The sequence below is a fragment of the Propithecus coquereli genome, unplaced genomic scaffold (assembly GCF_000956105.1).
Source record: "Propithecus coquereli isolate 6110/MARCELLA unplaced genomic scaffold, Pcoq_1.0 Scaffold459, whole genome shotgun sequence".
NCBI lineage: Eukaryota > Metazoa > Chordata > Mammalia > Primates > Indriidae > Propithecus > Propithecus coquereli.
The window spans coordinates 1,879,865-1,904,293 of NW_012150385.1; the positions used below are offsets into that span (position 1 = coordinate 1,879,865).

The 24,429-nt window shown below is 54.6% G+C and overlaps 1 protein-coding gene across 1 annotated transcript in view; it reads right to left on the reverse strand.

The window, feature by feature from the left end:
* Positions 1 to 331: 331 nt before the first annotated feature.
* Positions 332 to 24,429, reverse strand: part of ACOX3 (acyl-CoA oxidase 3, pristanoyl) — a 52,202-nt gene continuing 28,104 nt past the window's right edge. Inside the window, exons 11-18 of the mRNA XM_012655060.1 lie at positions 23,318 to 23,438; positions 20,890 to 21,012; positions 20,508 to 20,621; positions 12,895 to 13,010; positions 7,231 to 7,405; positions 5,629 to 5,696; positions 3,583 to 3,669; positions 332 to 1,023 (exon numbers count right to left, since the gene is read on the reverse strand). Coding sequence (XP_012510514.1) covers positions 904 to 1,023; positions 3,583 to 3,669; positions 5,629 to 5,696; positions 7,231 to 7,405; positions 12,895 to 13,010; positions 20,508 to 20,621; positions 20,890 to 21,012; positions 23,318 to 23,438 — 924 coding nt within the window. The 3' untranslated portion in view covers positions 332 to 903. The remainder of the gene's footprint in view (positions 1,024 to 3,582; positions 3,670 to 5,628; positions 5,697 to 7,230; positions 7,406 to 12,894; positions 13,011 to 20,507; positions 20,622 to 20,889; positions 21,013 to 23,317; positions 23,439 to 24,429) is intronic.

Genomic DNA, 24,429 nt, shown 5'->3' on the forward strand with positions numbered 1-24,429 from the left:
CCCCTGCTGCTGACACAGGCCCCGTGAGCTGGACTGACTCGAGGTCAGGTAACGCTGAAGCGGGAACCCATGAGTGAGAACACCCAGCCAAGCCTGTGGTCTGAGGGGGAGGCAGAAGTGACCGGGCGAGGGGTGCGCTGACCCCATCTGGGCTGCAGTCAGACTGTGGCTGCAGTGGGGACGCTACTGTGGGGACAGGCCACACCCGTGAAAGGGTTTGGTGGGCACACAGCACTGAGCTCTTCACCTACTTTGGGAACAGAACGATGAAATGCATCGTGTAAAGTAATTTGTGTACAATTGGGAGGCTGGAGACTGAATTGTCCAGACATTCAAATCATGACTCGTTTTTAATTGGAAACATTTCCTCGTTGGAAACTTTCAGTTCCACAAAAAAAGTATTAAAATAGATTTTTCCCCCTTAAAAATCTTAAGCTAAGGCATTTGGTCGCTGTGCAAACAGGTTATAATTTGATTACATGATAAAGTGAAAGTGGAGCTAACAGAGAATTGGACTGAGTCCCCAACTCCTTAGCGAAGCAGAGCTCTGCAGAGTCGCAGATCAGAAAACCCCCAATGATGAGCAGTCTGCCACGTCTTGGGCAGCTGTATCTGAAAATCGAACATGCGAAATTCTAGTCATCACAAGTCCCGTAGCTCATCAGGAAGATGTGGCCATCTAAGTTTCCTCTGCACACCAAAGCCATAGGATCCCAGGTCAGCCCTCCGGGGACCACCTCTGGTCACCTCTGCAGGGAGGAGCCAGGCAGTGGCTGAAGCATAGAGGTGCATGTTCAGAAAGCAGTGGAAATTTCTGGTGTCTTCTGAAACTTGAGTTTGACGCCTATGAATTGATTAGTTCAATTAGCTTAATTACATTTAGCTGAACGTGTGCTGGTGCAACTATAGCTTTGGCTTCAAACTTCCTATGACGGGTTTGTTGTGGGAGAACTCGGACCACCAGGACCCCCTCTCTAGCGCGCTGCTCTCCTGGAGGATGGCGCCCCAGAGGTTCTTGTAGAGCTGCAGAGAGATGGACGCTCGTAAGCGGAGGGCAGACGCAGTGAAGAGACTCCTCTGATGGCCCAGTGTGCAAACGCAACTCCCTCGTAAGTTTTTGTTAAACACACAGGAAATTCTTTACTCTTGCTTTTTAGAAAAATCTTAAGATGATTTAATTTATATGAACTTTTTTTAAGTAGAAAACAATTAGAAAACTCAATTTTATAAAGTACCATAAATCACATGATGAAAGTCACTCCTCGCCCTTGCCTTTGGAAATGACTATGGAGGGTGGACACTGTGGCCACCGTAGGACTGTGCGTATCCATACTGTCCTGAAATCTGTCCCCTCGCGCTGGCACTGGCGGGATGTGGCCAAACAGCGGTGGGACCGTGCATAGGCTGGCCTTGCTGTGTGGCCCCCGGGTCCTGGGCCACTGCACCTGGCACACGCCACCCTCTTGTCCTGCCCCAGACACCAGCCCACCAGCACTCCCCTCCAGACTCTGGACTCCAGGGCAGAGCTTCTATCCCAGAGGGAGGTTGTGAGAGTGAAACGTGGCTGAGAACTGACACTTTGCCCACTCAAGACACAGAGGGTCAGCGCTTGGGCTGAGCGGCAGCCGGGGCAGAAGACTCAATCCATGGACTCAGGGAATGGTCTATTTTACATCTGGCTGATGTCGACCAATTTTACTTTTAGGAAACTGCTCTGCCTGCACCTGCTAAATGCACTCCCCAACTCCTCCCACGCTGTGCTAGTCTAGGCTCCCACAGACACACCCTCAGGCCGCTCCTCTGCGGCTCATAAATTCCAGGTGACATTTCAGAATTTGGAGCTCTGGGCTTCATTTAATGATTGTCTCAAATAATCTCCCACAGCTGTGTTTGTTCATTTAAAGTGAATTTCTTACCTGGTGGCACCTGGTTAAAACATCAGTTCCTTAAAACTAGGAGAGACGCACGTTTTATAAACCATCCTGCCAGGGGATGTCTCCAGTCGACTCCGGTTTCAACTATGACTGTGAACTCCAGAGTCAGAGGGAGCCCCTCTCTGTCATGGGGACGGGTTCTCCTTTCCTCTCGGGCACTCCCCTGCCTATGCAGAGCAGGGTGCAGTGCTTGGGTGCTCTAGCCTCGCGGGGTTCCTTCTGTGTGGGACAGACCTGTGTGCTGGAGGGTCCTCCGTGGCAGACCTGCATCTCCTTCTCGAATGCCCCTCACCTGTGTGCCTGGTGAACAACCCACTGGGCTTCTCCACATCTTGGTTTCCCAGCAGGAAAGTGGACATGATCGCATATACCATGTGGGACCTAGGAGGATGTCCAGTGGCCAGCACCCCTGCTGCAGGACAGCAGGCTGTCCCTAGACACGACTGTGCCATCGTTCTTGCTCCAGGAACGCTCACCTCCCATCCTGCCTGCCGGCGCCTGGTCTCATGGCATACCTGCCCCAACCCAGGTGAGGCCAGCACCTGCCCCTCCCTGGATACTCCTTACGGCCTCTTAAAGTGCCAATCTCACCACCCCACAAGGGCAGATGGAGGCTCCTGTCTACTCATGTCCACTCTCCAACCTCGGCAGAGCCCCTGGTTCCACAGACACCTTAGCAGAAGGAACATGGTCTTGGGGGGCTGGGGTGGGGTAAATCTTGTTCCAGGGCTCACAACCACGGGACCTCAGGCACGTAACCTGAACACTGCAACGCCACATCCCTGCAGCAGAAGAGGGGCCACAGCCACATGGATGCAGAGGTGCTGGGGGCCACCGAGGGAACCTGTGAGCAGCACCGTGCAGGCATTGCCACTCGGGGAGGGAGACTCGCAGGCTCGGGATAAGTGCCATGGGGGCTACAGAGCAGGGCGGGGACACATGCCTGGGATGACACCCGAGCTGGAGGCCGAGTGGCGTTTGGGCTCAAGCCCAGTGAGCAGGAGCAGCAGGCGCAAACGCCCTGGGCAGGCACCGGCCCTGTGGCGGGAGGGACGAGGGAGGGCCGTGAAGCTGGAGTCAAGGTTGGGGGTAGGGGGCACGGTGTAAACAAGACTGGAGAACACAGAGGGCTCGGGGCTCATCTGGGCAGTGGCCCGATTCCATCTGCTTCCTAAGAAATCATTCTGAACACGTGGGGCAAGAGGAGACCTCGGGCAGCCCCGCGGAGGCTGCCAAGGAAGCACAGGGGCCAAGGGGAGGGTGTCGGGGGCAGAGACGGCAGGGGATTCAAGCTAGGGGAGAGAAGACTTGAATGTGAGGGGCCCGCATGGCGGCGGGTAGGGGGTACCTGGGACTGGGGCAGCCACGCAGGAGGGGGAGGGGCAGAGGCTACAGAGCTATTCCTGCACATGCCTGTGATGACCTTTGACCTCGGCCTGCAAGGGCAGGAGATGCTCCCACGGCATCGCATCTCGAGAGTGAGAGGAAGCAGGGCTGGCAAGTCCCTGAAGCCACAGAGCCAGCGTGGCCGAGAACGAGAGTGTGATCACCCTGACTTCTCCTGGCCCCTGTCAGCTCTGCAGACTCAAATCAGCCCTCTGGCGGCCCCGCCCTTGGCCCCAGCCCAGTCAAGGGGGGCTCCCCTTACCTCTCCGTCGGCTCTGCCAATGGGTGAGTCCAGAACAAAGTCAGGAGGGGCGATCACGTCTACCAGGGCAACTGCATCGTCCTTCAGCTGTTGGAAAACAAAGTCCGCACACTTGGCAATTGCCAGGAATTTCCACAGTGACCACTGAGTAACAGCCACAGCCCGACGGTTGCTATGCCCCCCAGCAATGGGTAACCTGAGCAGGCACACACAGCTCCGTTACTAACATCATCCTTTTACTGGCCGGATTACAGATTCCCTCAGTGTGTGTTTGCATATTTTGACAATGTTGCTATTCACTCAAGACTTCCAATGCTTGTTTTTTTCCCAACAAGGTAGGAAATGCTTATAAAAGTGACAACTCTGCAGCTCACTAATTAGCAACTGTCTTCAGGGGTTTATCTCTCATCCCTGACCTATCTGAGCAACTAATGTTCCAACACAGGAAAGTACGTCCAGAAAATATGTAACAGAGAAAGCATTTGTGACACCTGGAAAACTCATGCTACTACGAAGGCTCTTCAGCTGCAGTTTTATTACTCTCCCGTTCCATTATAGAAATTATTCTACAATATGACAAATGAAACTTACATGAGAAGACTCCCAAGTATTTTCTTGAAATGCAAAAAATTTTTATTAAAATAACTTATTAAATGCCACGGCCACACTGCATAGAATACCGGAACGGGGAACCACCTTAACGACATAGATCAAAAATGATGGGCCAGCACGGGTAACGAAACCATGGCAGACAGCAGGGAGTGCGCCTTTCTGACTGAGGTGCCGCACGTGCCCTCTGCACGGGCCAAGGCCAGGCCACCGCTCTGGAGGGGGAGCCCTCAGCAGAGCAGGGCTCCGAGACTCCCAGACCAGGGGTCGGCAAGCACCTTCTGTAAAGGGCCAGGTAGAAGATGTTTTCGGCTTTGTGGGCCGTGGTCTCTGCGACCACCATTCACCGCTGCCACAAAGCACCAAGATGCCCGAAAACGATGCTCAGGTGGACGGCAGGATCCGGCGATGTTTGCCGGCCCTGGCCTAGAAGACAGCCAGCTGGCACTACCCCCGGCTGACACAGGCCTCACCGAGAGAGCAAGGACTGGGCTTTGCCAATGCCAGGTGGAGGCACGGTGTGGACAGGCACACACAAAGCTGCCTGCAATGCCAGCCTGCCTTGGCCACAGCCACCGACTGCCTCGGCAGGCACCAGAGGGCAGGGAAACAGCTGTGGCCTTTTTTTTATAAACGGCAACTCCGCACCACGAAGACCCAGGGAGAACCCTGTCACTGTCTTTCTTTCAGACAAGTGAAAGTCTGCAATTACAGACAGCGATGGGGGTGTATGAAATGAATCCTGGGTGAGGCTCAGAGCCAGTCACAAGGACGTTCCTTGGTCCCAGGTCCACTTTGAGAGCGGTGAAACGGGAGAGACAAGGGAGCGTGTCCAGTCTCCTGAGGTGCTAAAGCGCAGGCAGCACGGATCCAGGTCCTGCCATTGAAGTGGAGTGACAACTAAACCAACAGCAGCTGCACTGCTCAACGTGGCAGCCATGAGCACAGGCGGCTCTTTACATTAAATTCATTAAAATTAAAGGACACTTTAAACCCTTGGTGATACCAGGCATGTTCCAACCACCAGCAGCCCCATGTGGCTGCAGTGACGGTGGGCAGAACAGCCAGGGAAGTCCCCGTAGGAAGCCCCTGGGCATGGGGCTGGGCCACTGACGTCCTGCACAACCCAGTAAAAGAAGAAACAAGGCAACATCACGGGACAAATTTAAGTTGGAGCTCGAGTAGCCCAAACACCCAGCGTAGCTGCAAGAGGCATATGAGGGGACTGATGTGTGCAGACCCAGAGATGCCCCTATGAGTTTCTCTTTTGCTATTAATATAATAAAAAGTCTGACATGGGCTTGTTTCCGGCAGTCTTCCCATTTCCCCAATGCTGAATGCATGGGATGTGTGGGAGGCAAAGGCGGTGTGCACTAACATGTGGGTGACGGCACGTAACACGAGTGAACGCAGAATTGGGGAGGGCAACCGGCTTACCTGGGAACACAGGGTCAGGATGGCGCTCTCCACCACTTTACCTGCCTGCGGGCCGGAGAAGTATCCACCTGTAAGCACAGGCCTGGTCACACTCGGGTGTGGCATCCTCAGTCCAAAGCAACAAACCCTGAGGATGTTTTCCAAATTCATTCCACCGGAGGCCTGTTTGTGGAGGGGGGAGCTTTGTGGTGGGGGACGCTGCCTGGAGTTCACCCCAGCAGGACAGGCCTGGCGGGGCGGGAGGCTGGGCCAGTTCCTTTGAAGGAGCAAGTGCCGAAGGGGCTCCCAGGCAGAGAGGAAGCTGCACACACAGGAGGCGCAGGGCACGGGGGTGCCCAGAACCACCGCCCATGGTGGCAGGGTGGGGCTGAGGCTGGGAGGGGCCGTGCAAGGCACATGGGGCCTCTGAAGCCCCCAGAGGACTGGGCAGGTGCAGCTTTGCTGTGGGGTCTTAGCAGGTCCAGGGAGAGCGCACTGATACGCTTGACAATGAATTTATGGTGGAATCTCCATTCATGATGATTTCTGAAGACAACTGTCTGCCACCTAAGAGTTTATCTCAGACAGCAAGGAGGCTCCTGCTCTGCCCTCAACCCTCTGCCTGGACACCCTCACGCCTTCCTTCCTCAGTTAACCTGTGCACTCTCAGGCCTCCGTTTCGCAGGGCAAGAGCCTGTTCTTGGTGGGGGAAGGGGATCCTGCCGTTCACAAGCCCAGGTACACACAGCATGCGAACAGGTACACGGTGTGTCTGTAGTAATAAAAATTAGGCCAGGCGCGGTGGCTCACGCCTGTAATCCGAGCACTTTGGGAGGCTGAGGCGGGCGGATTGTTTGAGCTCAGGAGTTCGAAACCAGCCTGAGCAAGAGCGAGATCCCGTCTCTACTAAAAATAGAAAGAAATTAATCGGACAACTAAAAATATATATAGAAAAAATTAGCCGGGCATGGTGGTGCATGCCTGTAGTCCCAGCTACTCGGGAGGCTGAGGCAGAAGGATCGTTTGAGCCCAGGAGTTTGAGGTTGCTGTGAGCTAGGCTGATGCCACGGCACTCACTCTAGCCTGGGCAACAGAGTGAGACTCTGTCTCAAAAAAAAAAAAAAAAAAAAAAAATTCATGGGCAGGGGAATGGGAAAAAATGTCTAAAAAGGCTCCTTGGGGGCAATAATGAAAAAAGGTTGAGAAACGCTGGTTTAGCCCATTCCCCCCAGAACTCCAGGAATTAGCCCAGGCACCCCTCCTCCAGGAAGCCTTCCAGAGTTCTGTCTAGGCACTCATGGGCTCATGTCTACCTGTGCCCACAGGGCCTGGGGTGCGGCTTCGGCAGAGCCCAGCACACGGCCCCGCGGAAGCACCCTGGAAGTATTCTCCGAACTGAACAGGACCCTGAGTGGAGGGAAAACTGCAGGTCATCAGCGCTGTCCTGCCACTTTGCCCCTTATGCTGGACTTACTGTGGGATTTGGGCTCTGTTCTGTCCCCAGCCTCCCTCAGCTGTGATAAGCGCTCAGTAAGTCCACGTGGAAGCAATGCCATGCTGGGAAAGCAGAACTTCCTAGATACAGCAGGGCTGCCCAGTCCCCAGGGGCGGCAGGGGCCTCACCTTGGTAGAGCACAGCCGTGTGTCGGCTCAGGGACCACAGGGCATACAGGGCGCTGAGCCGGCCCAGCACAGCCCGCAGCGAGGGCGGCACACCCGGCTGGTGCGTGTACTCGTGGAACCTCTGCACCACCGTGAGCTCCATGAACGCCAGGGCCAAGGAGCGGCAGTAGTACACCTAGAAAACAAGACAGAGCCACCAGTGGCCACCGGAGGCAGCCCCATCTCAGCCACAATTCAGACTTTATCATGGAATAAATACAGGGACACATGCTCGGGTCTGTGTTCTGGTGCATGTCCGAGGAGGACAGTAGCACAAAGTGAAGCAGCGTATGGACATGACACGGCAGGAGAAGTGTTTTTCTAAAACACAAGGGAAAAGGCCGTGCAAGGAGAACCCAGGATGGGAGCAGGCTCGGGCCCTGACGTGCTGAGGCCTCGGGCTGCTCCACGGCCGCACTCAGCTCGGTTCGGTCTAGAGCTTGGGGTGGCACCAGCATAGACTGCACAGGGCCCGGGGCAGGCTGGGGACACCACTGCTGCTGGAGTGTGCCAGTGTCCCAGGAGAATTGTGCAGGAACTCGGCTGATGGCGACTTCTCACCGTCCAAGGGTGTGGCCACAAGCCTCTCCCCCAAAGCTTCTAAAGCAACAGTCTCTCTCCCACTCCCACGGGAACGGCCACAGAGGGGCCAAGGTGGGACAGGCCCCAGCTAAACCCTGTGTCCATCGCGAGTCCTGGTGCTGGCCGGGTGGGTGGAGCAGGGACTCACTGAGAATCTCCAGCATTTTCTTTTTTGACCAACACCCAAAACAATCGCTGGCAATTATCAGCTTCACTTACTACATTTTCTTTCCTCATCTCTAATTTATCATCTTACCAGATTTTTTTTAAATCAGGAAAACAACATATGCATTGCTTGTCTTATTAGAATGAGCATGCGCCACTTTTGAAATTTAAAGACTAATCCAGCAAAGTGAAGAATGGGGTGGGGATGACAAATTGCTGAGAGAGACCCTGGCCAAGTGCCTGGCACATGACTCTGCCCCCAAACCTTTTGAAACGAAGTGGGGTACACGGCAGCACACCAAGGAGGAGGCACTAAACCCAAGCAGGGGACCAGGGAGGCAGCCTGATTTCCAAGGCCTGGCCTGGACTTCAGGAGCCAACACAGTCTCTGGCTGCGAGACCTGCTGAGACCAGCTGAGACCAGAAGCCTTGGGAGAACAGACGGGGGAAGATGCCTTTTGCCCTCTGCCGGCTGCCAGCCTTACTCGTCCTGGCCGAGACTCCTGCTGGGCCATACGCGCTACAGGGCGAGCCATCCACTGGTGCCACAAAGGCTCCTGTCCTGCTTCCTGCTGTCCAAGTAGCAGGAGGGCCAGCTGGGGCCTTGGGTGCAGCATGGCTCACCCCTGCTCCTGTGCAGGCATGGTGTTCACATGCCCTTGGTTTTGGCAGGATCTGGACTTGTGCTGGGGCAGGGGGAGGGGGACTGCATGACCGATCCCCACTAGAAGCAGTGTCTAGATTTCCTGGAACTCTGCTGAGTGGAGGTGGGGCCCTCAGGTCCCCTCAAAGAGCCTCTTGCAGGAGGCTCACAACGCATGCCGTCGGGGGTGCTGCCGGCCAGGCACTGCACGACCCCCTGCCCAGGTTACCCCACCCTCCCTCAACCCATTCAACCAAACAGGTGGGAAACAGCCTGGACCCAGGCAGGCTGGCTCCTGCGTCCGTTAGAGCACAGTGATGCTGACAAACCCACCAGCACCCTCAGAACGTGCTCCCGCAGTGTGAACACCTCTCCTCTTACTGCACATGTCCTCTGAACCCAGGATGAGGCTGATCCCAGCAGGGCCTCGGCACAGGCAGAGAGGCCATTCTCAGAACTGGGGCCAAACTCTGTGCACCCTACTAGCCTCTCCCTCTTTTCACCCACGTGGACTTTCCAGTATTAAAGTGATGCTGTTTCATCTTGTTTTTCTGTGACAGGACACTCTTCAATTTTAGCTGTGGCATGGGTCGGACAGGCTAGTGGCAGGTCTGGGAAGGCAGCCCACCCGGAACCTCACTGCTGTCAAAAAACGCACTCTGAATCCCACTGGGTTCTGGAACACAGACCCGGCAGCGAGCGGCAGCTAACAGCCTGGTCCTTGGAGGCAGGCAGGGCAGCTTCCAGACCCACCAGGCTTTGCAGCTGTGCGTGTTCGGGCAAACGGCTTCACATCCCCACCCCTCGGTGTCTTCATCTGCATAGGGGAAATCCCCAGTGTTGCTGAGGAGCAGGCAAGATCCCTCTGGTGTGAATCGCCTGCACAGCCCTCGGGCAGCACTCGTGGTGGTGGCTGTCAGTCCCTGCGATTTGGCATGTGTGGTGCGGCTTTGTGTTCTGCGAAATGTCCAGATGCAGCCATCAGTCACCTGAACAGAGTCTGTCATTGCAACCAGCAGATCTGGCTACAACATTAACCAAGGTGGGCTGGGGCCAGCAAGTGTCCCACGGTGCTGACTCGGGGGATGGATGCCTCAGGTACAGTCCCTCCCCATGGCCAAAGCATCCCCAGGTCCTGGTTATGGCAGGTGCACTCAGGCCAGGCATGCTCACGGCACCCGAGCCCCACTGCCCCCAAAAGCTGCACCACAGACCAGGCAGTGGGCTGGGGCTATGCTCCAGGGCATCTTCCAGAACTGTCTTCACTGTCCCTCTGGAGCCACGCTGTGTCACTGTGCCCAGTTAGAACCATGACAAGGCACTTCCTGGACTTGGTGGAGCTGAGGGTTGGCTGTCACTTCGCAGCAGTGAGCTTGGCACACCACGGACAGGGGGCCCCAATGCCTGGCCTCACCATCCCTACATGGGTCCCGAGGCCAGGCTCTCCATCATGAGCCTCCCCAGCAAACGCCAGCCCAGGAGAGGAAGTGGGGTGCACCGTCTGGTACATGTGAACACCCTGGGATATCTGTATTTTAACAGGTGATGGATACTTCAGGCAAAAACAAACCCCAGGCTGTCCAAGTCCAGACTCTGGCTGTGCAGCATGGGGGGCTCAGGCAGCAGACCCGGGCATTTCTCTCAGCCTCAACAGCCTTAACTAAAACATGAAATGACGTGTGTAAAGAGCCCAGTGTGTGGCTGGAGGGAGAAAAGATGTCCCTGTCCACCTTCTGATGGGCACATCTCTGAGGGTCCTCAGGAACCTAACCCTAATGGGTTGGTCCCAGGGGTGGGAAGGTGAGGTGGTGTGGGGGTGGGGAGACGCTGCCACGTGCCTTTTTACGTCTACGGGCTGCTGAACACATGACGGTGTCATCCAGTTGAAAGTGAGAGAGATGCATGCTTTAAGACCCTACTGTGTGCGTCTGGTAGACAGTAAATGGCAGTTACCATTGGCAGGCACAAGTAGACCAAAAAAGTTAATAAACATCCCCCACCAGGGCAAAGAGTAAGCATACCTTTTAACAGAAATGGCCAATAACTGCCCCGAAGGACACAGCTGTTCACCCCTCCACTGAGTGCCATTGCCCTAGCCCGACAGCCTCGACGTGTGGCTCCGACCCGCAGCTCCCTGGCCGTTGGGTTGCCCCAAGCCAGGCTGACCCCGCATGGAGGAGCTCCTTCCTGGTGCTCTCTGCCGGTCACATGCTACACACACTTCTCGGGTCTGCTGTTCATCTTCTGGTTTTGTTTAGAGTGTCTTTTCAGAAATGTTGAACTTTCGTGCAGTCAAATCTGACAGTTTTCTTTTCTTTTATAGCTTCTAGGTTTCCTGTCTCCCTCAAGAAGGCCTGTCCCACGGGGAGGTTATGTAAACATCCTCTGCAGTTTTCTTCCCATGCTACACCACAGGGAAAGGGACCCTGTCTCCCGCGGGCTCCCTGGCGTCCAGCCCAGGCCCCGAGAGCTCTCGGCTGTCGGAAATGTCCCTCTCGGGTCTGGAACATGAAGCCCCCTAGCGGTCATTACCTTCCCTTCCAGGTCTCACGGCTGTGCCTCAGGGCTTGTGCCTGTGGGTGTCTGGCACCTCCGCAGCTATCCCCAGGGACGCTGTCTCAGCTGGACGCAGGACCAGGGCCCCTCCAGTGCCTTTGTTCTCACCAACGTGCTGTTGTCAAGTTCCTTAGTGAAGACCTGAAGGTGAATCGTTTCTCAACGACCGAGTCCCACACTTGGGTGCTGGGAGGTCACGTGCCAGGGTCCAGCACAGGCTGGGGCTGAAGGGTGCTAAGGACCTACAGTGATCTTCCAGGAAGTTTAAGGGAACCAGATGTGAGGAATGGGCCCCTCTTGTGCTCTCCGTCTCTTCAGGGGTCTTGATTCATAGCTCAGGGCGGTGTCTCTATGTCCACCTTAGAATGGCGACTTGACCTGCAGCGGAAGCCAACGGGCACCACTGATTTCTCAATGAGCAAACCTGCTGTGCCCAGGCCAAGGTGGCTGCAGAAAGTGGCCATCCCAGAAGGGTCATTTCAAGCCTCCTATTTCTGGTCACTGTGGCCCTAAACCAAAAGTTCTACTGACCGTGGCCATCTACTGAATTCATTTCTTTTAAGCCATAAAGTCAATGTGGGCTTCCTCGAGCTCAGCAGGAAGCTGTGAAGTCAGCAGCCCCTCTCTCTTCACTGCAGCCTAAAACTCCTGGGCTCGAGCGATCCTCCTGTCTCAGCCTCCCCAGTAGCTGGGACTATAGGCACATCCCACCACGTTCAGCTAATTTTTTCTATTTTTAGTAGAGATGGGGTCTCTTGCTCAGGCTGGTCTCGAACTCCTGGCCTCAAGCGATTCTCCGCCTCTTGGCCTCCCAGAGTATCAGGATTACAGGTGAGAGCCACTGTGCCTGGTCTCCCTTCTTTCTTCTTATCTCCTCACTCTGGCCAGGTGTGTCCAGCAGCTTCCTAGAGATACTGGCCGGAGGGTGATGCTGCCCCTTGAAGCAGTAGGGTGTGGGGTCTGCGGCCTTAGCAGGGGACAGGCAGACTTGGACTGGGTGACCAGGTGGCTTCAGTACTGAGCATGACACAGCCTCACTGACCATGCTGAGGAGGAGGAACGGCAGCGTTTCGCAAGCTTCTGTGCCTTCCTCACCCACAGCCACCCTGCGTGACGGCCTCCAACGCAGATACGTAAGACAGAAATGGATTCACAGGACAACCAGACTCTGGCCGTAACGAGGTGTTTTATAACAGGGTGTCTCTGCACTGTGGGGGCCTGGAACGCGAGAGACAGCCCTGTCTAAGTGTGAGAATCAAAGCACTTTCCCAAGCCAACTAAAAATCACCCCTGCACCATCTCCACCGGCCCCTCAGTGCAGGCAATAATGACTTGAGAACAACCGAGTGCAGAACACGGTGACCCCTGTGAGTCAGGAGCCTTCTGAGGCCTCACGGCGGTGTCCCGGGCTCTCCCCACCTAACACTCCGACTCCAGTAACAGCTCTGGCTATGGGCCAGATGTCATTAGATGCTGCAAGTATATCGTCCACCACTCCTTCCACGACCCACTCCCACCTCACAGAGGAGCAAAGCAGGCGCAAGGAGGTCAAGGCTATGCCCATGGCTATAAGATCTCGAGGGCCTGCAGCTGCCACGATGTTTGACCGCCCAGGGACACGACAGCAGAGGAATTAGAAGTAAATAATACAAAAGGCAATTTTTAAAACAAACACGTACCTGGCAGTTGTTCCTTGCTTCAAAGTCATTGCTTCCTGATCTTTTCTCTTGATTTAATTTTTGATAACTCTCTCGGAGCAGGTAACAAACCAACCACTTGTACGCTGCCACGGGGACTTCAAAAAACAAGAAACAAAAGGAAAAAAGTAACAATAGGGCATCTCATGTTTGTCACACAGGTACTCCCGGGGCAGATGGCACCGTAAGCAGTCTGCAAGTCCGATTTTGCAGACAGAGAAACTGAGGCACAGGGAGGATAACTGTCCAATGCCCCCCAGCCAGGCGGTGGTCAGGCAGGGGTAGGCATGGCTGAGGGTGTTTTCTGGTTCAGCCATGAAGCTGTCCTGAGTCCCACACTGTCCCAGCAACCCCAGAGGCCGCAGGGATGCAAAGCCAGCTTGGGGGCCAGCACCTCCTGTGCAAAGAGCTACACTTTACAGCTGGTGTGTCACACCTGTCTGTATAAAAGACGGCCCTGTTCCCTCGGTGTCACCAAGGATTTGCATGGGCTTCAGGACAACTGCCCGCCAGATGGTGGCCAGGGGGCAAGGGGAGGGGGTGCCTCTGTCCACTTTGCCCCCTCACTGGCCAGCTGTGGAGCCGGGCACTGACACCGGGTCTCCCGAGAATACACCCCATGCACAGTCCCCCCGACTAAGCTATAAAAGGCAGGAGGGAGAGGACGCTGGGAATAGGGAGGCCGTGGCAGGGTGTCAGACCAATGGGACACTGGAGGTCCCCTTCTCTCCCCTCCCGCAAGTGGTGGTGCCATGTCCGTGGGCCACCCTCGTCACAGCTCAGCTAGCATTGACCTCACACAGTGGTCCCAGAAGACCCTGCCACGCAGTGCTGTCACCCCGCTGAAGAGGCAGCACGGGCGGGTGAGTGGGTGGGGTTTATAGCAGCCACTCGGCCAAGGCCACGCTTTCACCACCCTCTACCCGGGCACTGAGCCCCTGGACCCGAGCGACCCCAGGCTGCAGGGAGCAGGGAGCTCTCCGCTTGGCAGCTGCTCTCAGCTCAGAGCCCCCAGGGAGGGGACGGGGATCTGGCCACACTGGGTCTGGGCCCCAAGGCGGGGCTAAGGGGATCTCGGGATTTCCTTCCACGTCGCAGAGCCCAGTTCCCTGGAGAGAAAACACCCAACGTCTGCAGGTTCCTGTCGCGGCACCATCTCCCGGCTGCTACACTGGTGAATCCTCACAGCACAACCGAGAAGCCCACTAAAAACCAAACCAAACTGCTTCACAGGCAGCGTGCAGGAGGGAGAGGGGGATGGAAACAGGTTGCTCTGACCCCCGTGCAGGGGAAAGCTGGAGGCGTCCTCCCCACAGGTGCTCTCAGGAGCCGGGTGCAGGCACTGAATGGTAGTCCTAGAAGAGCTGTCCACCTTGTGGCCCCCAGAACTTGCGAATGGTCCGCCGATGTGGTTGGTTACATTAAGGGTATCGAGGTGAGGTCCTCCTGGGCCAGACTGGGCCCTAAACCCAACGACAAGTGTCTTCAAGAGGGACAGAAAAGGAGATACCAGAGGAGGCGGTGGTGACCACGGAGGCAGAGGCTGGAGTGACGCGGCCACAGCAAAGGACGCCTGGAGCTGCCAGTAGCTGGAACAGGCAGGAAGGACCCTCCCTAGACGTCTAGGGGCGCAGCCCCACCAACACCTTGGTTTTGGATTTCTGCCCCTGAACTATCAGAGAATCAATGTCTGTTTTTAGCCCCCAGTTTGTGGCACTTTGTTCTGGCTGCTGCAGAACTAACACGCGGGCTGCCCCGTGGCCATTCCTGAGCCTTAAATGCTGCCCTCAGGACACTGCTGGTGGCAGAGGCCCTCGTGACCCCCATTCTTGGTGCCTCTGAGACTCTGCTGCTTCCCAGGCTCTTCCCAGCAGGAGGGACGGTCAGGGCAGAGGGACGGTCAGCAGGGAGAGGTGGACACTGCAGAGTCACGTTTTCTTTATGGACAACAAGCGACAACAGCAACAAGACCCAAGGAATGGCCCAGGCTAGAAACTGCTCGTGCGAGTTCCTGACTACACCAGAGGCCCATGTCCCACAACACATCTGCACGGCTCAGCGTCCCTCCCAAACACCACCTAGGGGTGTCCCTCTGTAGTGGACGCTGCGCTGCTGTTACCTGAACTTTCCAAGCTATTTCCACAACCAGATTTAACCCATGATGCTTAATGTCAACGACCAGTTTAGATTTTGCTTTGTACTTCAAACGAGAAACAAGCTTGATAATGAGTTGGGTTTGCATAGCATTTTTGTTTAGACACTACTTTTAGTTCTTAATTTTTCCTGAAAAAATATATCACATTGTTTTGAAGTGTTCATGTGGAGGGGAGAAGATTTCCCAACGAGCATGTGGAAGCGCACGTGACAATGGCAGGTGAGCGTGGGCCGTCCCGAGTGTAGAGTTTATCTGAAAGCGAAAGACTAACAATGAAACAATGAAATCATGTGGGAAACAGGCACCATATGGCAGTAAATTCTCTTGCCTGGGACGAGGCTGCTGATGGCCCAAGAACCCACACACACGGCTTCAACCTTCACGCTCAGACCTTCCTGGGGTCCCCGTCACAATGGCCCTTTGCTGAGCCCCACCAGAGGGACTCTGAGGCTCCCTCAGCCACCCCTTGACCCCTCGGCCGGCCCTGGGCTTCCCCTGCCCTGGCTCTGGTCTGTCCTTGGCCCCTGCCTGGTGCTTTGCCATGCACCGCCTACTCCCCCGAGACTCACGGGCCCCAGCGCCCTCCCGCCACTCCCAGGGCTGCTGGCCTGCCTGTACCTCTTAGCCCGGGGGCTTCTGGACATCTCAGCTGGGCAGGTCCAAACCTGAGCCCCTAGGGGCAGCCAGGCTCCCCTGTCACCCACCCTCCTGCCTGGTGGGCCCCTCGGTCTCAGCTGCTCTCCAGGCCTGTGCCTCTGCCTGGGGGTCCTTTTCCTTGCTGGTCTCCCTGTGCCCAGGCCCCTCCACGTCGCACCAGCACTCCTGGAGCAGCACATGGCTCTGAGTCACGTCCTGGACAGCGAGACACAGGCCCCAGGTCCCCTGAATAGCTGGCAGCTCCCCAGACACATCACACAGACCCTCTGAGACCCACCTCTCGTGCCAGCTTCCTGTGAGACGTTCCTTGACCCACCAAGCTGGACCTCACCTCGTCTGTCATGCCCAAGGGAGTGTCAGGACAGCGATCCCCCCCACACAGCAGCCGGCCCCCACTGCAAGCACTCCATGAGCTGGGCCCTACCAGGTTTGGCAGAAGAGAAACTGAGGCCCAGAAAGATCACAGCCTAGCTCAAGGTCACACCACTAGGGAGCAGTGCTGACCGAGTGCCTGAGTTCCAGTCTAATGGCTGGGAACACTGTCTGCCCACGACAACCCCCTGCTGGGTCGGGTGACCCCACTTGACCTCACTGCTCAGCCCACGTGACCCCATGTGACCTCACTGCCCACATGACCCTGTGTGAGCTCATGCTCACATCACGTGATCTTGCTGCCCATATATACACACATCTGTCAAACAGTAAACACTGCAATTATTTAACATTAATACAAATGAGCCAACTAAAGGAAAAGAAATTGGTCTGGCAACACGGACAGACGGTGCATGTCCTCAGGTACACAGAGTTGTTTGACAAACACAGCTCAGCGCACGGTCTCTGCAGCGATCAGACAAACCCAACAGAAAGTGATGCCCCTCCCCACCCCCCCAAGCCCCAACTCCACTAAGAATCTGACCCCTGAAGGGTCAGGGCCCAAGGCTTGATAAATCTCTCCATCTTCCAAACAGGAGTCGCAATCCTGGAAAAGGCCCGCGTCTCTACAGTCCTGCAGAGCTCGAGAGCCTTAAGTCACTTACGAAACGTTTACCAAAGACCAAGATGACACAGGCTGTGCAGTCAGCCCAAGATTTGGCGTTTAGTGACCCAACGCCCCGACACGAAGGGGCTGGCCAAGCCCTGAGCGCCTGTGTGTGTGAAGACTTGTGTCTCTGCCAAATCACTTTCACTCAGTGAATTTCACTTGCATTTTTTCCTCCAGAAAATGTTTTCACTTTGTTGGATCTTGCAAAAATTGGGGCAGTCATAGGAAAAACAAATTACGTCAGTTTGGCATTTCTCCTGATGCTGGTATACAAAATTGCTTTTGCCTTCACAGTTTCAGCAGAAGGGAAGGAAGATGAGCAGGGCATGAAGACACACAAAGATGCCGGTTGATTATTTGTCTATGTTCTGACTTTATAAAGAGCAATAGTTTTAGGAAGAAACTTTTGGTTGGGTAGAAATTATTGCAATGATTAAGTTATTTTCAAGTTCTTTCTGTGGCAACATTTGGGAAGCTTAGAAAGCAACTTGCAAACATCAGAAATAGATCTTCAAGCGTGTCCCTGTTTCCAATTAGCCCTTTATTTACTTTTTTGAGACAGGGTCTTGCTTTGTTGCCCAGGCTGGACTGCAGTGGTACGATCACAGCTCACTGCAACCTTGAACTCTTGGGCACAAGTGATCCTCCCGCCTCAGCCTCCTGAGTAGCTGGGACTACAGGCACCACCACGCCTGGCTGGTTTTTGCATTTTTTTATAGGGATAGGGTCTCACTGTATTGCCCAGGCTGGTTTTGAACTCCTGGCCTTAAACCATCATCCTCCTGCTTCGGCTTCCCAAAGTGCTGAAATTACAGGCGTGACCCACTGATCCCAGGCCAGATTAGCCCTTTAAAAACCTAGATTAGGCCAGGCGCGGTGGCTCACGCCTGTAATCCTAGCAATCTGGGAGGCTGAGGCTGGCGGATCGTTTGAGCTCAGGAGTTCGAGACCAGCCTGAGCAAGAGCAAGACCCTGTCTCTACTAAAAAAATATAAAGAAATTAGCTGGACAACTAAAAATATATATAAAAAATTAGCTGGGCATGGTGGCCATGCCTGTAGTCCCAGCTACTTGGGAGGCTGAGGCAGGAGGATCGCTTGAGCCCAGGAGTTTGAGGTTGCTGTGAGCTAGGCTGACACCACGGCACTCTAGCGCGGGCAACAGAGTGAGACTCTGTCTCAAAAAAAAAAAAAAAAAAGAAAAAGATAAAAACCTAGATTAAGATCCACAAGGTTAGTTATAGTCAGGAAAGTCATAGGCCCGTGTGGTGACCAGCAGACATGTTTCCTGGTTGCTGACGATGTGGACAGAGCAGACAGTGAGAAGCCGGCCTGGCCTGGGCTTGACTCTTGCTTCAGCCACTGCTCTGGTTCTCTGCTCTGGTTTCCTTTCCGATAAATGGCGAATGAGGACGCAGTCCTACAGGAATGGGGACAGACGAGGTGCACGCTCAGGGCTGGCAGCTGCTGCTGTCACATCAGCATTGTTCCCAAGGGCTGGCATGCGCCCTCCACATGCACCTGGTTGGTGGCTCCTTCACCCTGAGGATACAGGGGCTTCCCAGAACGCTCACGTTCTAGTCTCCTGAACGCAAGGCCAAGTGCCTCCTCCACGTCCAAAGTTCTGCTAAACAGTGCTCAATGGAATACATGGTGCCGTGATGGGGCTTCCTGTCTAAACCCTAAAACCGCATGTGGTTGTGTGTAATCATCCGTGTTACTGAGCACTTATCTGGTGCCAAGTGCTGTGCTAAGTGCTATATCTGTATTAACTCATTTGTCTGTACAAAACCTTAGGAAGTCAGTACTATGACCATCCCCAGGCCACACACGAGGGAACCGAGGCGCAAGGGTGAGGGACTTGCCCAGGCCCCATGGCTGGCAGGAGGAGGGCCTGGATCAAACCCAGGCGGCCTGGCGGGAGCCCGATGCCTCATCCCTGTGGAAGGCGGGCTGCGTCCCCACGTGTCAGTCCCGCTGCACAGCCGGTTTCCGCCCGGCCCGCGAGGACTGGGAACGGGGTCCGAGTTCAGCCTTCATCTTCCACAGAGTCAGGCTCCAGACTCCAGGAAACAGGCGCTGTGGTGGCAAAGTGAAGAATGCCCCTAAATACCAACAAATGAGGTGATGACACTATCAGATGGCGCTTCCACTGTGGCTCGCAGCTGTTCTTTTTGATGTGGGATTTGGCAAGAGAGAGGGAGACCATGGTGGGAGGAAGGCACTTCCTGCAGAGAGGCCTGCGACACCAGGGTGTTGGGGACCTGGGGCCGCTCTGACCTCGTCCTCACCGCCCATTAGGAAGGCTCCATGGGCTGTAGTAGATCTTGAGCTCTGTAGTCCCAGAGCTAGGGGCTGAATCTTGCCCTGCATTTAGTCCCCAGAACTGCCTGGCTGGGGCAGCCGAAGCCAAGAAAGCCTTTTGTGGGTGTCCCACAGGACACCCAGAGCCTGGCCCATGGCGTCTCTGTGGAGAGGAGGGCTCACGGCAGCCCTCCCACCCAGCCACCCACCGGGCCCTCTCTTCACCTCCGATGCTGTGGTCCTGCCACGGCCACCTCGACCACCTCCATTAGTTTCCACAGAGCAGCCAGAGGTGACTTTCTCCCAGAGTAACATTTTCAAAACATGAATCATCAAAACAAACACAAATCCAAGTCAGTGGAGCCGCTCCCCTGCCTGTTGGCACCTGGTAATGTCATGGCACCGGAACAGAGCAAGGCCCGACCTCTGCCTCCTCCTGAGACGTCCTGCCCTCAGGCGTCCCACGGCCACCCCCTCCTCCCACAGAAGTCTCAACTCCAAGGACACATCCCCGGAGAGGCTGTCCCTGGCCAGCCCAGGCCTGTGGGGTAGCCGCCAGCCCAGGCTGCCTCCCTGCGGGCTTCTGCTCCCTGACATCGGGGGCCTTGGCATGTGGCCCTGTCCCATCTCGACTGCACAGCCACAAGAGCGGGCGGCTGCGTCTCAGGAACCTGCGCACCCCACTCCTAGAAATGCAGGTGAGCAATTAACCAACATGTGTAGGATTAACTCAGGAATGGCATGAATGCAAATACTCTCCATAGTAAGAAATCAAGCGTCGAGATCAAGTACAGTTTGCAATGAAATATGCTTTGCTTCCTCGCTGCCATCACAGGCCCAGCGTCTCATTCCCATCTCTGCAGGAACAGACCCTGAGGGGTGAGGTGGAGCCTGCAGCAGCTCCCTCAGCAGATGATGTGGAAGGTTCTCCACAGCTGGCTCTGTGCTGGGCCCCGGGAGCAAGCAAGGGGCAAGGCGTGGACACGACCGAGCCTGTGCCACAGGCTCCAGAGGAGGAAGCATGTGGGGTACACTGAGCCCGGGAAGGGGTGCACCAAGGGTGGGAAGGGGCATCTGAAGTTGGGGGCAGGGGTGGGTGGAGGCAGATGGGGCAGGCAGGAAGGCCCCGGGTGCTCAGCCCAGTCACCGGGAGGCTGTGGGGCAGAGACCAGGCACCCGAGGGGAAGGGAAGGAGGGAGGTGTGGGGCAGAGCGCGGGTACCTTCATTCCCCTTTGGAGTTAGCGCCTAACTCAGCGTCGGGCACACACAGACACTGGTTAGCAATGAGCCAGGGAGAAGCTGCACTCGCGGCCCTGCTGCCACTGTGCCCCGGCTCCCGGCTATAACCGCCGAGGCCCCTCCCCATGGCACAGCTCATTTCCTGGTGGTTTCCAGGGAAACCCTTTGCCTGCATAACCAAGGACAGTACATGTTTACCTGCAGAGTCCAGGCAGTCGGCAAAGCTGGATCCGGTGAACCTCTGGCCAAGGATGTCGGGATAGGCTTCTAGAAAGTCCACCGTCTTCAGAGGGCTCTGGAGGCGAGCTCCACCTAGGACACACATCCCGTGACTTTGGTGAAAGATAGGGGACCCCAAACCACAGAGAGCATGTGAAGGACACATGCAGCCCCCCAGCCAGGGTCTGTGTCTCAACACCCCTCCCCCCTACCCACAGCCCATCACGTTGGAAGCCGCTCAGGCATAACTTTTTCTTCTTCCTGCAAAGGCAGGGGACATCGTAACAGAAAGCTAATCAGTGGGGGCCAAAGGAATCCCCCCAGGTGAGCCCTGGGTGCCTGGCATGCAGTGGAGCCTCACCTTGGTCCCGGCGTGCCAGGAGCCCCAGAAGGTAGTTGCTCGTCTGCTGCAGCAGGACGTTGTTGTCACCCTCGTACGTGCAGTTTGGGTCATTGTCATCTCTGAGGACCCCCAGCCGGTTCACTACAACGAGCCCATGACATCGCCATCATTGCAGATGCACATTGCAGAGACAGCCACCACCATCCGAATCTCAGAAGCCAGGCTCAGCATGACCAGAGAGAGGCCCCAGGAACCCCACCTCTTGTCCCAGTCGTCCCCAGCATGGGGGTCACTGACAGATGGGAATGGTCTCGGGGGGCTACGGTTCTTCCTTCTACAACTGAACGAACCCTTCTTTTTACACAAAAAATTCCAAATATTTGAAGACAACTCATTTTTCTTTTGTTTCTCCTGCCAGTTAAATAGCCCAATTCCTTCATATATTTTAAGGCATCAGGTCTCCCTCCTCTGCTGGAAAATGTTCTCCGATGTGAGGCTGGATGGGAGGAGCACCACAGGGACAGGAGGAGACTCGCACTTCTCCCACTCACCTACAGGGACTGATGGGGCCAGGGAGGGTGTGAGACATGCTGCCGGTAGGATATGCTCACCCAGAACCTGACCGCTTTCCCCTGACTTGCTGTCAAATCACGTCTCCCCTGCCCGTGCCACGGATCAGCCACCGAACATGCACAGCAAGAGAGACCTTACAGGAAAAACTTGCAATTGGTATATTAAACCTAGATAAAAGCCTTCTCATTTATCCCTGTTGACTTTGGTCTTATTGGTCTCAGGCCAGTGTTTGTACACGAAATGAATCTTGATACAGTTGCTTTTGTTTTCTGCAATACTGCAAGATTCAATTTCCTTATTCTATTTAAAAACAGAACAGGGCCGGGCGCGGTGGCTCACGCCTGTAATCCTAGCACTCTGGGAGGCCGAGGTGGGCGGATTGTTTGAGCTCAGGAGTTCGAGACCAGCCTGAGCAAGAGCGAGACCCTGTCTCTACCAAAAATAGAAAGAAATTAATTGGACAGCTAAAAATATATAGAAAAAAAAAATTAGCTGGACATGGTGGCGCATGCCTGTAGTCCCAGCTACTTGGGAGGCTGAGGCAGTAGGATTGCTTGAGCCCAGGAGTGTGAGGTTGCTGTGAGCTAGGCTAACGCCACGGCACTCACTCTAGCCAGGGCAACAAAGTGAGACTCTGTCTCAAAAAAAAAAAAAATAAAATAAAAACAGAACAAAGCTGAACTATTTATAGCATTTCTATGAGTTATAACAACAAATAAAAACTACTAAGAGCATTGCACAGAGGACAAAACACGTAGATGAGTAACTCATGCACAGCCATGGCTACCTACGTGTCGTAGGTGACAAGACACAGGGCGTGGAGGCATCACAGGGGCCATGCTGCTGCCCACCTCATGCTGGAGCAGGCACACGCCAGTACAGCAACGGGGCAAACAAACACTGAGCTGCAAAACTTGGCAAGAACCTAAAATGCTTCTGTAGGTCAGCAAGGTTTTGGCCAGTCCTGTTGCTCTTCTGAGTGTGTATGTGGCTTTTCTGAACAACCAGTTTTTAACCAATTATTTAAGATCAGCATAAATGAAGTTTTGTAGGTTTGCAAATAATGACAGTGATTCTACCAAAAACAATAGCAGATAAAAGTCACTAGGCACGTACTACATGCTAGATCCTGTGCTAACACCTTCTATGCATTAATCCACTTAATCCTGGAGAGAATCCATGCTCTGGGGACACTGTTACTAACCCCATCTTACACACAAGGAAACCGAGGTGCAATGAGGTCAAGCAGCTCACCCAGTTACGACACCAGGGAGGCCACGCCAGGACCTGGTCTCGGCTGGCTGGTCACCCACTCTCTTAGCCACACACCTATGCCTAAACAACAATGCCAATAAAACTAACTCTTTTTTTCCTAAATTTAAGAATTTTCTATCAGAATAAAACTTGGTTCTAGTTACACCAAGTCATGAACCAAAGAGTTAAATTCAAACAGACAGATAACCTGCTCTGTGCTCTGGCTTTAGCGGGCTCATTCACACGGCTTCTCCATACTTCATCATCATCCCCAGATTCTGACCAAGAAACACCAGGCATCAGAAAGCAGCAGGCTCTGTCTAGGGCAGGGCTGGCAAAGTTGTTCTGTAACGGGCTGGATGGGAAATATTTCAGGCTTTGCAGGCCACATGGGGTCTATGTCGTGACAATTCAACTCTGCTGCTGCAGTGTAAAAACAGCTGTACAAAATGTGTGAATGATAGGGCATGGCTGTGTTCCAATAAAACTTCATCTACAAAAACGGGTGGCAGGTTGGATTTGGTCCTCGGGCAGGACATAGTTTGCCAACCCGTGGTCTAGAGCAAATGGTAGGTTTAGGAAGGGAAACTGCCCCCGCTCCCGCATCTCCAACACCTACTAGCCAGATAACCGTGTCCTCCGCACGCCTCCCGGCATTCCTGAATTCCTTGCTGGGCTGTCCACGAGGCCAGGGGCTTGCCGGCTGATGCCAGAGCGTGGATCTCATGTCCAAGCTCTGCCTTTGGGTAAAGGAATCCAAGAAGAACAGGTGAGAAGACACTTCCAACAACAAAAGTCATGGGTCAGCTTCAGCACTAGTACCAAAGGGCTGTGTCCCCTCCAGTCCAATCCAAGATACCCCCACAATTTCAGAAAATGAAATCCAATTTTAATTGAAAACAAAAGCTCCTTCATCCAAGAGTGGCTACGCTGAGGTTCCTGCACATGCAATGAAACAGACCCAGCTCTGTCCAGCAGATAAATCTCAGGGACCTCACGTGTGTGCCGAAGCAAACTGCAGAATAGGCATCACGACCAGCTTATACAAAGTTCACAAGTGTAAGAGAACAACACGCAGCTGGAGGCTGCAATCACTTGTGGCAAAACTTATAAAGAAAGGCCAGGAGTCAGACCCAATGCTGGAGACGGCACCTCCCTGCGGGGAGAGGGAAGGGCTGGGGTCGGTCAGTTCCCAGAAGGTTAAAGGCACCCGACATTGGCCTTGTGAAGGTGCTCATGTCCTCCTCCCTCCTGCCCAACATGTGTTTATAGAGATTCTTTTGCTTCTACTTGACATCTAATAATTAAAACAATTAAGAGAAAGAGACACACACCCCTGCTAAATAAAATGATCAATTTTACTAATGTTTTCAGCTTCAAATAAGGGGCTACTCTTAGGTCCTGCTGTGCTGGGGTTAAACCACGAGTTGCAGAAAGAATAAAGTGTGACCACACTTTACAGCATTATTAACAGGAGAACAATGCAAACGTCAGCTGGCAGAAGTTCCAGTGACTCATGCTAGGGAGAAACAGGCCACCTCTTCATTTCTCACGAATGCTCCCCACTTAGGCCCCGCTGGGCTTCTGGTCTGCTCTGCAATGAACCCTGGTGGCCGCCCCTCCCATCCTTGCCTCTGGACTCCTCCGTGTTCATGCTGAACGTTCTACAACATGCTCATTCGACACTGGCTCTTGCCGACGTGGAACACAGCCCCCCTCTGCAGTATTTCT